The sequence below is a fragment of the Struthio camelus genome, chromosome 3 (genome assembly GCF_040807025.1).
Source record: "Struthio camelus isolate bStrCam1 chromosome 3, bStrCam1.hap1, whole genome shotgun sequence".
Taxonomy (NCBI): Eukaryota; Metazoa; Chordata; class Aves; order Struthioniformes; family Struthionidae; genus Struthio; species Struthio camelus.
The window spans coordinates 50777742-50790771 of record NC_090944.1 but is presented as its reverse complement, the minus strand read 5'-3'; the positions used below and the strand labels follow the sequence as shown (position 1 = coordinate 50790771).

At 41.7% G+C, this 13030-nt stretch overlaps 1 protein-coding gene across 9 annotated transcripts in view; it reads left to right on the top strand.

Moving 5' to 3' along the window:
- The first annotated feature begins 6138 nt into the window (after nt 1–6138).
- The window catches only part of MAP3K7 (mitogen-activated protein kinase kinase kinase 7), a 49878-nt gene continuing 42986 nt past the window's right edge, over nt 6139–13030 (top strand). For 4 of the 9 annotated variants that reach the window (XM_068937810.1, XM_068937811.1, XM_068937808.1 and 1 more), the window contains exon 1: nt 6159–6315. In XM_068937810.1, the coding sequence (XP_068793911.1) occupies nt 6226–6315 (90 nt within the window). In that variant the 5' untranslated portion in view covers nt 6159–6225. Of the gene's footprint in view, nt 6316–13030 lie in introns of all 9 variants that reach the window. The other 5 variants (XM_068937813.1, XM_068937809.1, XM_068937812.1 and 2 more) reach the window with 4 other exon arrangements.

Genomic DNA, 13030 nt, shown 5'->3' with positions numbered 1-13030 from the left:
GTGACAGAGCATTGGAACGGGTTGCCCAGAGAGGTAGTGGAGTCTCCTTCGCTGGAGATATTCAAAAGCCGTCTGGATGTGATCCTGGGCAATATGCTCTAGGTGACCCTGCTTGAGCAGGGAGGTTGGACTAGATGATCTCCAGAGGTCCCTTCCAACCTAAACGATTCTGTGATTCTGTGGAAGAGACTTCCTTATGCAATGAATCCAGCACCCCACTCTCATAGGTAGTTATGTCAAATAAACGATTTCACTGATCAGGCACCATCCAGCTAAGAGACTTTTTTCCCTCATGGTTAGAAACCTTCTTCAAGTTTCTACCTTACATTTATTAACAGTATCCTAGTGCCAACTCTCCCTTTTGCTTGAATACCATTTTTCCATCATTGTTGTTTACCTTCCCAATATCATTGTCTTTCCAGTCTTTTTAAAAAGGCAACATATATCCTCTCTGCCTTTGTTTTGCTGGGTTAAACAAGCCCAGTTGTTTTATTTTCCCTGCTGTGGTAAGCCCTATCTTATGTTGAACATCTTAGTCGCTTTTCTCCACGACTAGCTCAGTCTCAATTCATTTTTCTTAGGGCATAGATAGCCAGCAACGCAGTCTTTCAAAGGAGGTCTCGAGAGGACTTTGTATAGCTTTATTGGATATATATTCATCTAAACTTGAGTCTTTTTCTAGGCATATAGTCCTCCTAAAACCAGTTAAAACGTGCAAGTTGTATTCTTCTTTATCTGCTCCCAATAAATCTGTTGTAAGATAACATGATGTTATCTGCCCTTAAATTACTTCATGAACTTGCACTCTAAAATTTAAAATTTTGCCCACTTCTGTTTCTCTTGTCCTTGGAGTCATCTAATTTTTCCTAGATGATGTTCCTGTTCTCCTCTCCATTAACTATGCTCTCTTAATTTGTGTCTCCAGAAAGTATCACTGTCACTCTCCTAATTCTTTTGTCAACATCATTAATGGAATTATTAAGATTAACAAGATTGATCTCAGAACTGAATCTTGAGAAAATCTATTAGTAACCTCTCTCCATTCCCATACTTCCCTTTTGACAGTCCCCATTGTCTTCTGACGACTCCCGTAGCCATTTCCTTACCTACTTTCGGTTCTTTTAATGATTCTTATCATGTCCAGCTTAATTAATAATTTCCCACAAGGCAATATATCAAATGCAATCATATAGAATAGTTCTATTCCATTCCCTTTGCCTAAAAATATCACAGAATTTATCAAAAATGATATTGTGTTAATCTGAGATAATCCACCTTTGATTAAAAAGATGAGACATTTTATTCCATTTACTTCCATGCTACTATTCTCTCCTTCAAATTTTGTTTTAAAGCCTTATTTTAAAGCCTACCAAGTGCAGACCAGCACGTATGTAGATGCCTCAATCACTTTGCACCTTTCTTAAATATTTTTGCTCTTTTAGAGTTACCTGATAACATTTTTGCCTTTCTTTAAAATATTTCCTGCTGGAACATTCGCAAATCACGTCTTTCCAAACTCTCAGGTGACAATCAGCTAGTCTGCTGCTGTCTGGCTCTCCCTTCTGTCTGTGTGTGTTAAATTCTTTAATCAGTTAGCATATCTTTTTCCCATTAACCACTCAGTCAGTCAGCCCATTCCAGTTGCTGCCTGTTGCCAGCTGCAACTGGGGAAAATTCTGAATTTAGTTTTGCGACCGCATCTAGATCATCTTTCACCTTTACTTTGCCCTTCCTGCACAATGGCTGTACTCTCTTGGGGTTTTAAGCTGCTGGAAAACTTTGAGAGATCTAACATGCCTCAGAGTAAGAGACCAAGCAAGGTTCAGAAAAACCTGTGACCATCTGAGTGCCAGTAACTTTCACACGAAAGAGCTTCCTCTTAAGTGCATATAGTTCCTTGCATACAGTAATATTTGGTATTTAGCAAAGCAGTCCATGCATTTACTTTGCAAGGCTTTGGTGTTTTTCAATAGTTACATTTTGTGGTAAACGATAAGCATACCTCAACTGAAGGAATTTGAAGAAACTCACAGCTTTTTAGAAAATTTTACAGAGTGTGGGGAAGCTTCCTCAGAAAGGAAAAGAAGGAATAAGAAAATATGAAGCGTATTGTGGATGCTATCTCCATGGATTCAGCACAAAATACCTCTGTGCTGCTTTGCAACAGTTTGCAATGCAGTAAAGCAAGGCAGAATTGGTGATACGATTAAGATTCATAGTCAAATTTGACACGCACAAAATGTTGCAACCTGCTCCTGAGAAATCCTAACATAAGAGCTGAAGAGACTACATGAGGAGAGTGGATTAGCTAAGAACACCACCATGCTGAACAACAGAAGAACTTTTAGTGTCATCAGAGTGATCTGTCCTCGTGAGATCCTTACACTGCACCTGGACTGGAACAAGAAGTGTGCTTCTTTCAGGTCTCTCCCGATTGGTTTTGTACGGCACACATGCTTTATGGTGTGCCATTTATTTGTCATCACCAGAGACATGCTGTGGCCTCATACTCACAAGGCAATGCACAACACAGTTCATCCACCAGTCCTTGTCACTCCAGTCATCCAGGCTAATTCCCCCCCCCCCCGTTAACTCCTGCAGATTTTCTTTGTATAGCGTGCATCCTGACACTTTCCAACACACAGGTGAGACAAGGCTAATAACTCACAATCACATCTACAGCTGTTGTAAAGGTCTTTAATCACACTTGATTCCCATGAACTGAAATGACATAGCTTCCATATTTCAGTTTCATTTATCTCTAACATTTACATGACAATATTTGAGAAAGAAAATAAAGTCAGTCTTGCCAGAAACATGAACTATTCCTGTGCCTGAAGTTAAAAATGTTATCAAAACGGAACCTATCTCATTACAGGTATGCCCGCTGTTGAGACCACCCAACACCTTCCACTACTGCGTTCCAGGATCATTTTTCTGTTGCCTAAACTTAGATGTTTTAACCAACTGAACAAAAATTGTGTACGCTACATGTCTGACACAAGGTGAAATCTTTTGAAAGCAGAAATTACTTAGCTGTTTTGCTAAATTACGTTAGCACAAAACATGCTAGTTTGCTCTTCTTAAAAAAAAAAAAAAATCTATAACGTGGAAATTTTAACAGAGCTGGAACATGAAACCTGACAGCGGGTAGCCATGAAAATACAGATGTGTTTCTCCTCATGAAAATGTGACCGAACACTAAGCTGCAAGATTCTGTAAACTTTGTTTAAATTTTAGATAAGATACTCAGATGTTAAGGCTAAGCCTCAGGTCCATTAAGCTGGCCATGTAGACTTACTTTATATTTTTTAGGAGACCTACTGCATATCTTCTGAAAAATATAGTTCTTAAACCTGGTCCACGATGACAGGAGCTGTCAAAATATCTGCTGCAGTTATTTCAGTCTTGAGCATTTACTTCTGCTCTGACCATAGTATCCTGAGACTTCACAGAATCTTTTAGTCCTTAACTTCCTTGTAATGTAATTTATTTTCAGTTAGTGATATGCAGTTGAGAAATAGAATCTGGACTTCCTAAGTTCTAGGTTTTTCTTCCAAACACAAGAGCAGCTTTTCTCCCACATAAACACAGATTGTAAGGGATGCAGTTGGAGTGTTTTTGTTTTCCTTTACCTCTCAAATGTGTTTTTTGAATACATATTTAAAATGTTCTATTTTGGGAGCGTTCAAATTATACCTAGTCCTCAGACCCAACACACAGCTAATTAAGATTGTGTCAGTCAGAAAAGAAAAAGAAGTAACCATAAAAACGGCAACATCCTTGAAACCCTATCTGATCTTCACAACAGTGACATTTTGATAATGGCAATGATTTTGCTTTCGCTAGAGAGAGAACTCATTATTTTTGAGATACATTTCTACATCAATTCCTGAAAGGAAATGAACCTTACAAACAACTATAATTGGAATGCTCTCCTCTGTGCTCTTAATTCTTATCAACAACAACAAAATACAGGTAACAGCACCACTGTTAATAGCACCACTAAAATATAGAAGACAGCAACCGCCACTTGCTTGATATATGTCTTCAAGAGGCCTGTGAAACATAACATAAAGCCAAATGTTCAGTTAATTTTACTAGAGAACACCACCTGCCACCAAAAGTACCACTACTACTAGCCATCTTTCCAAAAAACATTAACGTTCTTCACCTTCCCCAGTATATAACATACGTGCCTAAATCTAAAAAAAAGCCTGAAAATGTTAGGAACTAATTAGGAACTAACATTAGGAACTAACTAGGTCTAAATGTTAGGAATCTGTTTTCAATCTGACCTACAGTTTCCCAGTACCTCACAAATCTATATTCGTGATCTAAAAACAAATATATTGTTTCCTCAGCACCTGAAACAGTGGCAGCAGATTATACAACAGTGATGTGCTTTTCCTTTAAGAAGGAAATACCCTGAAGTCCTCAGGTCCAGGTACAAACCTGGCCACTTGTGATTCCATGTCATGGTATGGCCACGATGTGCACTAACGGTGACTTTCACGGCCACGAAATTCAACTGTACACTTGGGTATAGCAAATGTTCATTCTGAATAATCCAGAGACTACGTATTTGGGCGAAAGCCATGGCCAACATCAATATCTAAATTAAATGCAACCTCTTAGAAACTAAGGCCCCTGGATAGTCGCATTCCTGGAGCAAGCATGTATTAAGGAGATTTTGGGTTACGCGGAACTTTCCCATTTCTAACAGAAGCCTCTTTAAATCTTTCTACACTGAACAACATACGAAAAATCAAAAAGCAAGAGGAATTCAGTACGTTCAGGACACGAGTCTGCTCCCATGCACACACAGATCAGTTGCACAACGTAATCACGCTGATCCAACCTGTTCTGGAGACTAGTCTCATCTTGCATGCGATGCAGAGTCGGCTGGCATATGCACCGTGACTGTTTGTCTGGGATTTCTGGATTGCTAGACGTTTGGAAATCCTGGTCAAATTACTTAGGATGCAAGAAAAAGGCAAGCGGGCAGCAGACAACCCAAAAGGACAAGCTATCACAAAAAAAAAAAAAAAAAAAAAGCAGTAGCTCTGGCGAAAAGGGCTTTTAGTTTAGCTTTTCTAGCAACACCCGAACCACCACGACGCGAGGCTGCTGCCCGTATTCCTCCTCGATCTTTCTCCTGGTTCATTGCTGACGCAACTTCTTCAGGCCAGCTCCGTAAAGCAGCTCTCTCTCGTTTACCAGACTTGGTATGAACATTCATTAGCATTTTAGTGCAGGAAGATTTGGGAAAGCTTACCAGATCTACTAAGATTACACACTATTAATAGTATTTTATAATAACATAACATTTTATATATAGTACTGGGGCTAAACATATCGGACGGAAGCCTGACGGCGCAGCTGTTTCAGTGCAACGCAGCGGCTCTCTCCACTGCCCCCCAGCACTGACTTCGCACCACGGGTTGTCCCCAAACACCCAGCCCCGGCCCATTTAGCACCAAGACCCAGAAAGCGTCGCCCAAGCCAAACGCACAAGCAGACACGGGCACTGGGGGGTAGGGAAGGGAAGGGCCTTAAGGTGGCCCGTCCGCTCCCAAAACAACCGCTGCGGGGCAAAGACCGAGGCCCGGCTCCGCCGCCGGCCGAGGGCCGCAAGACGAAGCGGCCGCCTCGCTGCGCGCTGCTGCCCTCGGCGGGGCGGAGCGGCGCCGAGGTGGGTGTCGCTGCCGCCGGGCCACGGCCCTCGCCGCGGCGGCCTGAGTAGCAGCCGCTGCCGCAGCGCCGCCCCGCCCCGGCCCGGCCCCGGCCCGGCCCGGCCCGCCGGCAGCAGCAGCAGGAAGCGGCGCTGATGTCGGCCGCGGCGCGGCGCTGAGCGGCTCCCCCACCCCCGCCCGCCGCCGCCGCCGCCGCCGCCGCCGGGGACGCGCAGCCCGGGCGACTCGCAGAGGCCGCGGCCTAGAGCAGCCGGCGCGGGATGCGGAGCGGGGCCGCCGCTGCCGCCGGCGGGGCCGCCGCCGCCCGCCGCCGCTGAGGCCCGCGGCCGCCGCGGATGCGGCCTCGCCCCGCTCGGCGGCCCAGGAGGCGCCTCGGCCCGGCCCGGCCCGGCCCGGCCCTCGGCCAGCAGCGGGCGGGCGGGCGGGAGGCGCCGGCGCGGCGGCGCCCCGTGTAGCCCCGCGGCGCGGCCCTGCCCTGCCGCGGCGCCCGCCGGCCTGCGCCCGGCCTGCCGCGGCCGAGCCAGGAGGGATGTCTTCTGCCGCCTCCGCGGACATGATCGAAACCCCGCCCGTCCTCAACTTCGAAGAAATCGACTACAAAGAGATCGAAGTGGAAGAGGTGAGTGAGCGAGGCCCGGCCCGGCCCGGCCCGGCGGCCGCGGCGCCTCCCCGCTCACCCACCCACCGAGCCACCTGCCCGGTGTTTTTCCTTCTCCTGGCGATGCTGCAGGGGCTGCCAGGGGCGGAGGTGCCGCGGAGCCTTAGTTCGGCCACGCGGGACACGGGGGCGAGGCGGTGTAACGTGGGGTTTTACTTACTCAGGAGGCTTTAATATGGGAGCAAACGCCGTTGTCACCGGGGGGGGGGGGGGTTTAATTCTGATTTTTTTTTTTCCCTTTTGAATCACTCTTTTTGTACTCCCCTTCTTTTTCCTTCTGCCATGCACCGGGAACGGTCATAGATCTAAAACCAGCATACTGCGGTTAATTATTTTCCTGCATCTAAGGCTATGTTAGGTGAAAGGACATATAGCTTTTTTTTTTTTTTAAATATAAGCTAGCGATGTGGCAGTGGTGGGTCTGTAACGTTTCATTTGTGACCTGCACATATTACACAGGAAGTGGCATTCAGTGGTCGTGTAGCAGAGTCTGAAGAAAGTATTCCTTCCTCTTATGTGGAAAGTTTCTTTGAGGCTAGCGTTGAATGAGTAAAGTACACCATTTCTAATGTACTTCTTGGCTGTCTGGATTTCCTGTGAGGGTAGGATGGAGGTGGTCAGAGCGTATCTTGCAGCTTTGTTAAAGGGCTCTGTACCTATACATCACGGTATTTATTAACTTTGTCTACCTCACAAGGTATTCTTACCAGGTGAGGAAAAACTCAACAGCAAGGTTTGCACTGCAGTAAAGTTGTTTCCCACAGGCCCATACTGAATTTGATGAGCTCGACTTGTAGAGTGTGGACATAACGAACATCCAAGACTGCTGAAACAGTCTTTGTGCTTTTGTTCTTAGGTTAACATCTTTGTCTCCCTCAGCAATAATTAACCTCCACTTTTTAAAAAACATTGCTGGGGAAGTGAATTTAGCTTTGTGCAGTAGCATTTAGATGTACAACAACCACATTATTGAAGCAGTTTGCAACGTATTGTATTGTTTATAATTATTGTGTTGTGCTCACACGGCCTTGAAGAGTTCACAGAACATAGACTTTGTAGTATTTCTGTAGAACGCTGGAGTACTTTCTGCTTTATTCAGATGCCGTCGTGGTAACTTCAGTTTTTAGCCACAGCAGACAGGGGAAATCCTCAGAAAATAAACTCTCTTCCAAAGGAGTGCCTTTTCCCCGTTGTGTAAACATGGCATTCATGATGGTTTTTAACTCTGTAGGTCCAACTGTTCCTCTTCCCTGTATGCATTTAACTGCTTTGAAGCAAGAGAATTTTATGGTGCTCCAGAACTGAAAGTATTTTTGCATTTGAGGTATACCGACGTTTGTATAACATTTAACAATACACAAGGATCACATCACATACTTTCGGAGAAATGGCTTGCTTTACCTGAAGAAGAAAATAAAGTTCATAGGAATTTAGAGATCATAAAAAGGTGCCCAGGGATGTCTCATAAAAGTGAGTAGCACATATAATATGTTACACATTGCACTTTGAACAAATGAAACACTATACAAATTTTTAATCCTCACAACACTCTTGGGAAGGCTGTTAGCAAGGATTATATTGCCGTTTTACTTGTAGGAAATGTGGAGCCACATAGTGTGTAATTGGTGTAACTAGAGTTTATCATTCTAAGGTTTAGGTTCTAAGGTTTCACAGTGCAGAACTTGACTGTGTCCTGCATGGCCACCAAGCACCCGCAGAGACAGGAACGTATGCACAAAAGCGTACGTGTAGTTGGTGCCCAAGCCATAATTTGTGTTTTTTTAATTAGATTGTTGCTTTATCCTCAAAGTAGCTTCTCTGCTGGAGATGGCCGCTCTTATGCAATAGAAGCTGGAGAGCTGTCGATAAAGTTTTACTTCATGAGAAAATTTGGCAGCTGCTGCACCATTTTGCTCTGTGTACCTGCCCTACCAGAAATTCTTACCAGGCAATGGCGATATGATTGTACTGAACGCAATCGAAACGTCATTGCACGGAGGAGGAAATAAGATCTACTTTGCAATAAAACAGGTGAACTGGAAACCGTGCTGTACCTTGCTTTTCTTGACTGTGGGTGTTAACCTCTTACGTGCCGTGCCTTTTGCAGGCCTACCAGACGTTGTAAATGAGGACTTGCTCTGCTCTTACGGCAGACCCAGAAATTTTATTTTTGAGTGGCTGCAAGGACTGAAAATGGCCAAATTTTAATATATTTTATGACACTTAGATATTTCAAAATGGAGTGTCAACGGATCTATACTGGAAACTCAAATGAGTGCTTGTATAATCATAGCTTTGCTGTTGTATTATCAAAGCAGTCTTGTCAGCAGATAGCAGTTCCACTCTGCCACTGGTTTATTAATAGATATTGAAGTTCTGGAATACTTGCAGGCCCTGAGTCCTTGCTAATAAATTTAAGATCCATAAGTGCACTTTCGTTTTGGTTTGGCTGAGCTCTGCTGGGTAATATCATGAATCTACCATATTCTGTTTGTGCTATCATGTGCATGACTATAATACAGGAAGTAGCACTGCAGGACAGTTATAAGTCAAGCATGTCTCCAACTTCAGGCTGCCTTTTCATTATTTAAAGTAAAGGTTGAAGTAAAACATAGAGATGATTATTACCAATCAGTCAGAGTCAAATCAAAATTATGTGACACAGTGGGAGCATGTTCAAAACTAGAAGGGGAAAGACAACTTAAAACTTGGGTTCAGCGAAACGTTCCCCACTGTACCATGCAAATTTTTGGTTGCGTGAATGTCGTCTTTTAGGTTTTCGTGTATTAGACAGACAAAGCATTAGAAACTGAGGAAATAAAACTACAGAATTTATCTGCAAACTTAATACAACTGAAATTAAGCTATCAATAAAAAGGCCAATAGCTCTGTTTTAAAATCTTTTGTTCAATCTATCCAAAGTACTGCTGTCCTGTTCCCAAAAGACTTTCACGTCGAAGCTGTGAACAGACTTTGGTTGTGAATTGTCCTGGCAACTTGCTCCCTGCCACTCTTTCCTGAAAATCCCACAGCCATCGCGTAACTTGATAACAGTCCCATACATGGCCAAAACGCAGACCTCTTCCTCACGTGGGCCTTAGGTTGCACAGCCAAGAGATGCAGGTCTGGTCACGTGTGCTGTGGCCCTGCCCTGTCACTGCTTGATGTAGACCGGTTGAAAACTATTGCCATGTTTGCACAGTTGCAAGTTACTCTTGAGTTGCCTGGAAGCATAACTTATTTGAAAGCTGTTGTTTAACGTTTTCCTGATATACTGTAATATACATTGATATTTATTTCCCGCAATCTGTTTGAACAGCAGTTGTTAATTCTAAGGAGATTTGGGGGATTGTTTTTTTATTTTATTTTTTTCTTTTTAAGATGAACAGGTAAGCTTTCTAATTATTTATTTTAGAAAGTCTACTTAAGATTCTAGCAACTAAGGACGAGCTGTTTATGGCTTGTTCAGTTACATTAAACATTTTTGACTTACGAATTTCATTAACTGAGAAGTGTGATGAGAATTGTGTGCCTTCCTTGCCCTTATGGAGCAGTTCAGAGACAAGAGAATGAGGTATACAGTGAGACACTGTTTTTCGTTCCCCTTTATAAATAGTTTTTAAAGTTGATGAAATGCAGTGACTGATTATGTCCGTTGTTGTATAAAGTAAAGCTGGTTCATATAAATGCTGCTGAACATGAAAATGATAATACCTCCTTATGCAACTTTGGTTTATAAAAACAGAAATCCCTGAAGGACTGTGTCCAGTTATCGAATGTCCATTCCAAAAATCTGCGAAATTGGAAGTTTAGAAGAGAGCCGCAGGAATGGTTCAAGATCTGAACAATATTCTTTGATTTGAGTACGTGACGTTCGGTTTTAAGGAACCGAAGGTGTTAATCAGAATTGAATCTGAAGTCACTAGCATCTTCTCAGCCTTTTTCAGAAAGTAGGCCCTAAAGGTGCTGAGCTGGGCATCCAGAAGCAAAGACCAAAAAAAAAAAAAAAGGGTAGATGGTGAAAACTTCAGCCTTAATTTTTGTAATTTGATTTAGCTACATTTCTAATTTAATTCAAATCGGTGTTTAAATTTTGTTTCGTTAGAAAATAGCTGCAGTGTAAACTAGAGTTTGCGTTTGTAGCGTTAAGTTAGACAACTGGTGTAGACCAGTTGCATGTAGATGGTTTTAGCATGCATTAAGTGTCAGTAAATCACTACTAATCTAAACAATGTAACATTTTGTTTATCTATAGACATACAAATTGGTTGAATGCATCAGTGCTTTCTATAAAACATACTGATATTTCACTCAAAGAACGCTTGGAAGAGAAACCTTAAGGTAGTAACGAGGCTTTTGTATCCAATGGTGAAAAAAGGACATGTATCTATGAGATAGTAACAAAGCTCCATGTGTAGGGCAACAGCTAAGGTCACAACTCAATGACAATGTAACTGTTATCAGAAATAAGGGGAAAAGGCCTTTCCCTACAAAAAAACCTAAAACAACAGTGCAACCCTGGTGTGTCCCTTATTTATCCCACCCACTAGATTCTAGCAATACTTTACTGACTTCGATATGATTATTTATTTCTCAAAGGCCGGTAGTTTTAGACTGTGCCAGACCAGCAAGCCAAATTTTCATCTTGGAGTCCTTCACTCTGAGTGCTTGATTACCCAGTATTTTGTGTTCAAAATGAGAATGCACTGTCTGGGCTGCTGTAACAGAAAAAGCTGGTTCATAATAGAACATGAGACAAGTGCTTTGTAAATTACTGGTAATTAAAATTAGTTTAATTCTTGAGACAGATATGTAAAAGGCTGTTCAATGTATAGCAAGCTGGAATGAAAGTATAACCTGATAAGCTCTTATCTCTGCTTGAGATGCACACGTTTCTTGGAACAAGTGAGCCATCTACATGCTAGTGATATCGTTAGAGAGAGTTATGTGTTTAGAGCAAAAAAAGAGTTTATGGAAACACCCATACTTTTAGGAAGATGCATGATGATACTTTGGTGCTCCAAAAACATGTTCTAAGCTGAAAAGAGAATGATTTCTTAAGACAGAACTAAATCAGGTAGTCGAATCACTGAACAGTAGTAGTACAGTGTTTTGCAGCTCTGTTAGATGATATCCTAAACAAGAACTGTCTGCATCAGTTTGTGGCAATCATAAGTTACGTCCATTTATTAAAAATCCAAGTTGTTTTTTAATCAATAGATTTTAATTTAGACATCCTTTTTCTTATGCAGTTTTGCATAGGTCTGTTACCTGCTGGCAAACTGTTTCTAGTCGCCAAGTTTAAACCTTATTTTACTTAAAGTTAGTGGGATTACTGACTTTTTTTTTTTTTTTTGATTGTGCTATGAATCCCAGAAAGGGAACGTGGTGCTTAGAACTGGGTTGAATTTTAAGAATATTGGAGTACGAATAAACTTAACCAGTCAGAGAACCTAGCTGTAAAGAACTGGCAAATCTGAACTCCTTCCTAAAGGTGCTGCCAGCCTGTTGGCCACAATCATTTGTGGTGAGGGGCCTATTTGCTTCAACCTACCTAATAAAGTGCAGCAAACACATAGGAATCAAAGCTGGAATTTGAGGCTGATTGAATGAATAATAGAAAAGGATGGACGTATATTTTAGGGGCTCTAAACTGTTGTTCATGGATGCTTTTGGCACTTCAGTTTGTTTGTTTGTTTTTAATCTGTATACTTTCCATGTGTAGTAAGGGCAGATGTATGTGAAAAACTGAAAATAGTAGCATGCTTTATTGGTACTGCTGGAACTGGTAGATACAAAAAATAAAAGATGCTAAAAATTAAAAGTATCTTTCAGTTTTCACAAAGTATTGAGGAATATATATTTTTCTCAGTCTTGCATTGTGTCTGAAGCTTAGAGGGATCCAAAAGACCAGCTTGCATGAACCCTTCATTCCCAAATATGCCAATAACAAAAGGGAAAGATAGATATTAAAGATAATTTACAGATTACTTCCTATTGGGAAGCACAGGTTTTGTTGATTTTTGGGAGGGGTTGGGGTTTTTGTTTTTTGTTTTGTTTGGTTTTGGTTTAAGGTTTTTTTTTTTTGGAATTGTCTTATTCCCCCAAATTATTTTATTGCTGTATTATATGTTCAGCAAGGTCTTTTTAAATGAAAAACGCTAGGTATCCAGCATACAGAGCTAAATAACATGGAAACTTAATGGTTAGGGATAAAAACTGTTTCAGTTTCTTTATGTTTGAATAGGAAAAAGTGTATAGCTAATACAAAATTTTAATTAGTTCTTGCAACGTTTTGACATTTGGTAGAGGAATAGGGTGCATCTGAATAAGCATAGATGCATTTTCTTGTTTTACTCTGAGGAGAAAAAAAAAATCATCATTGACATCCCCTAAGATAAAATGCATCCTTAACAGCTTTAACATATCTGCAGTCTCTATATCCTGCATGATTTCTAGTCTACATACTTACAAGTCAGTATCATGTGTCTTTATATACAGCATTTGATACTATTTGTACACAGAGGCAGAGGTAACGTTTGTTCTGTGGATCTTATGTAGTTCATATTCTTTAAATAAGACTCGATATATTTGTTTGGAAAACAGGCAAGTGCCACTTTTTTGCCATGCCATTTTGTCATGCAGTAAAATACAACTTTTCACCGTTGTGAATTTT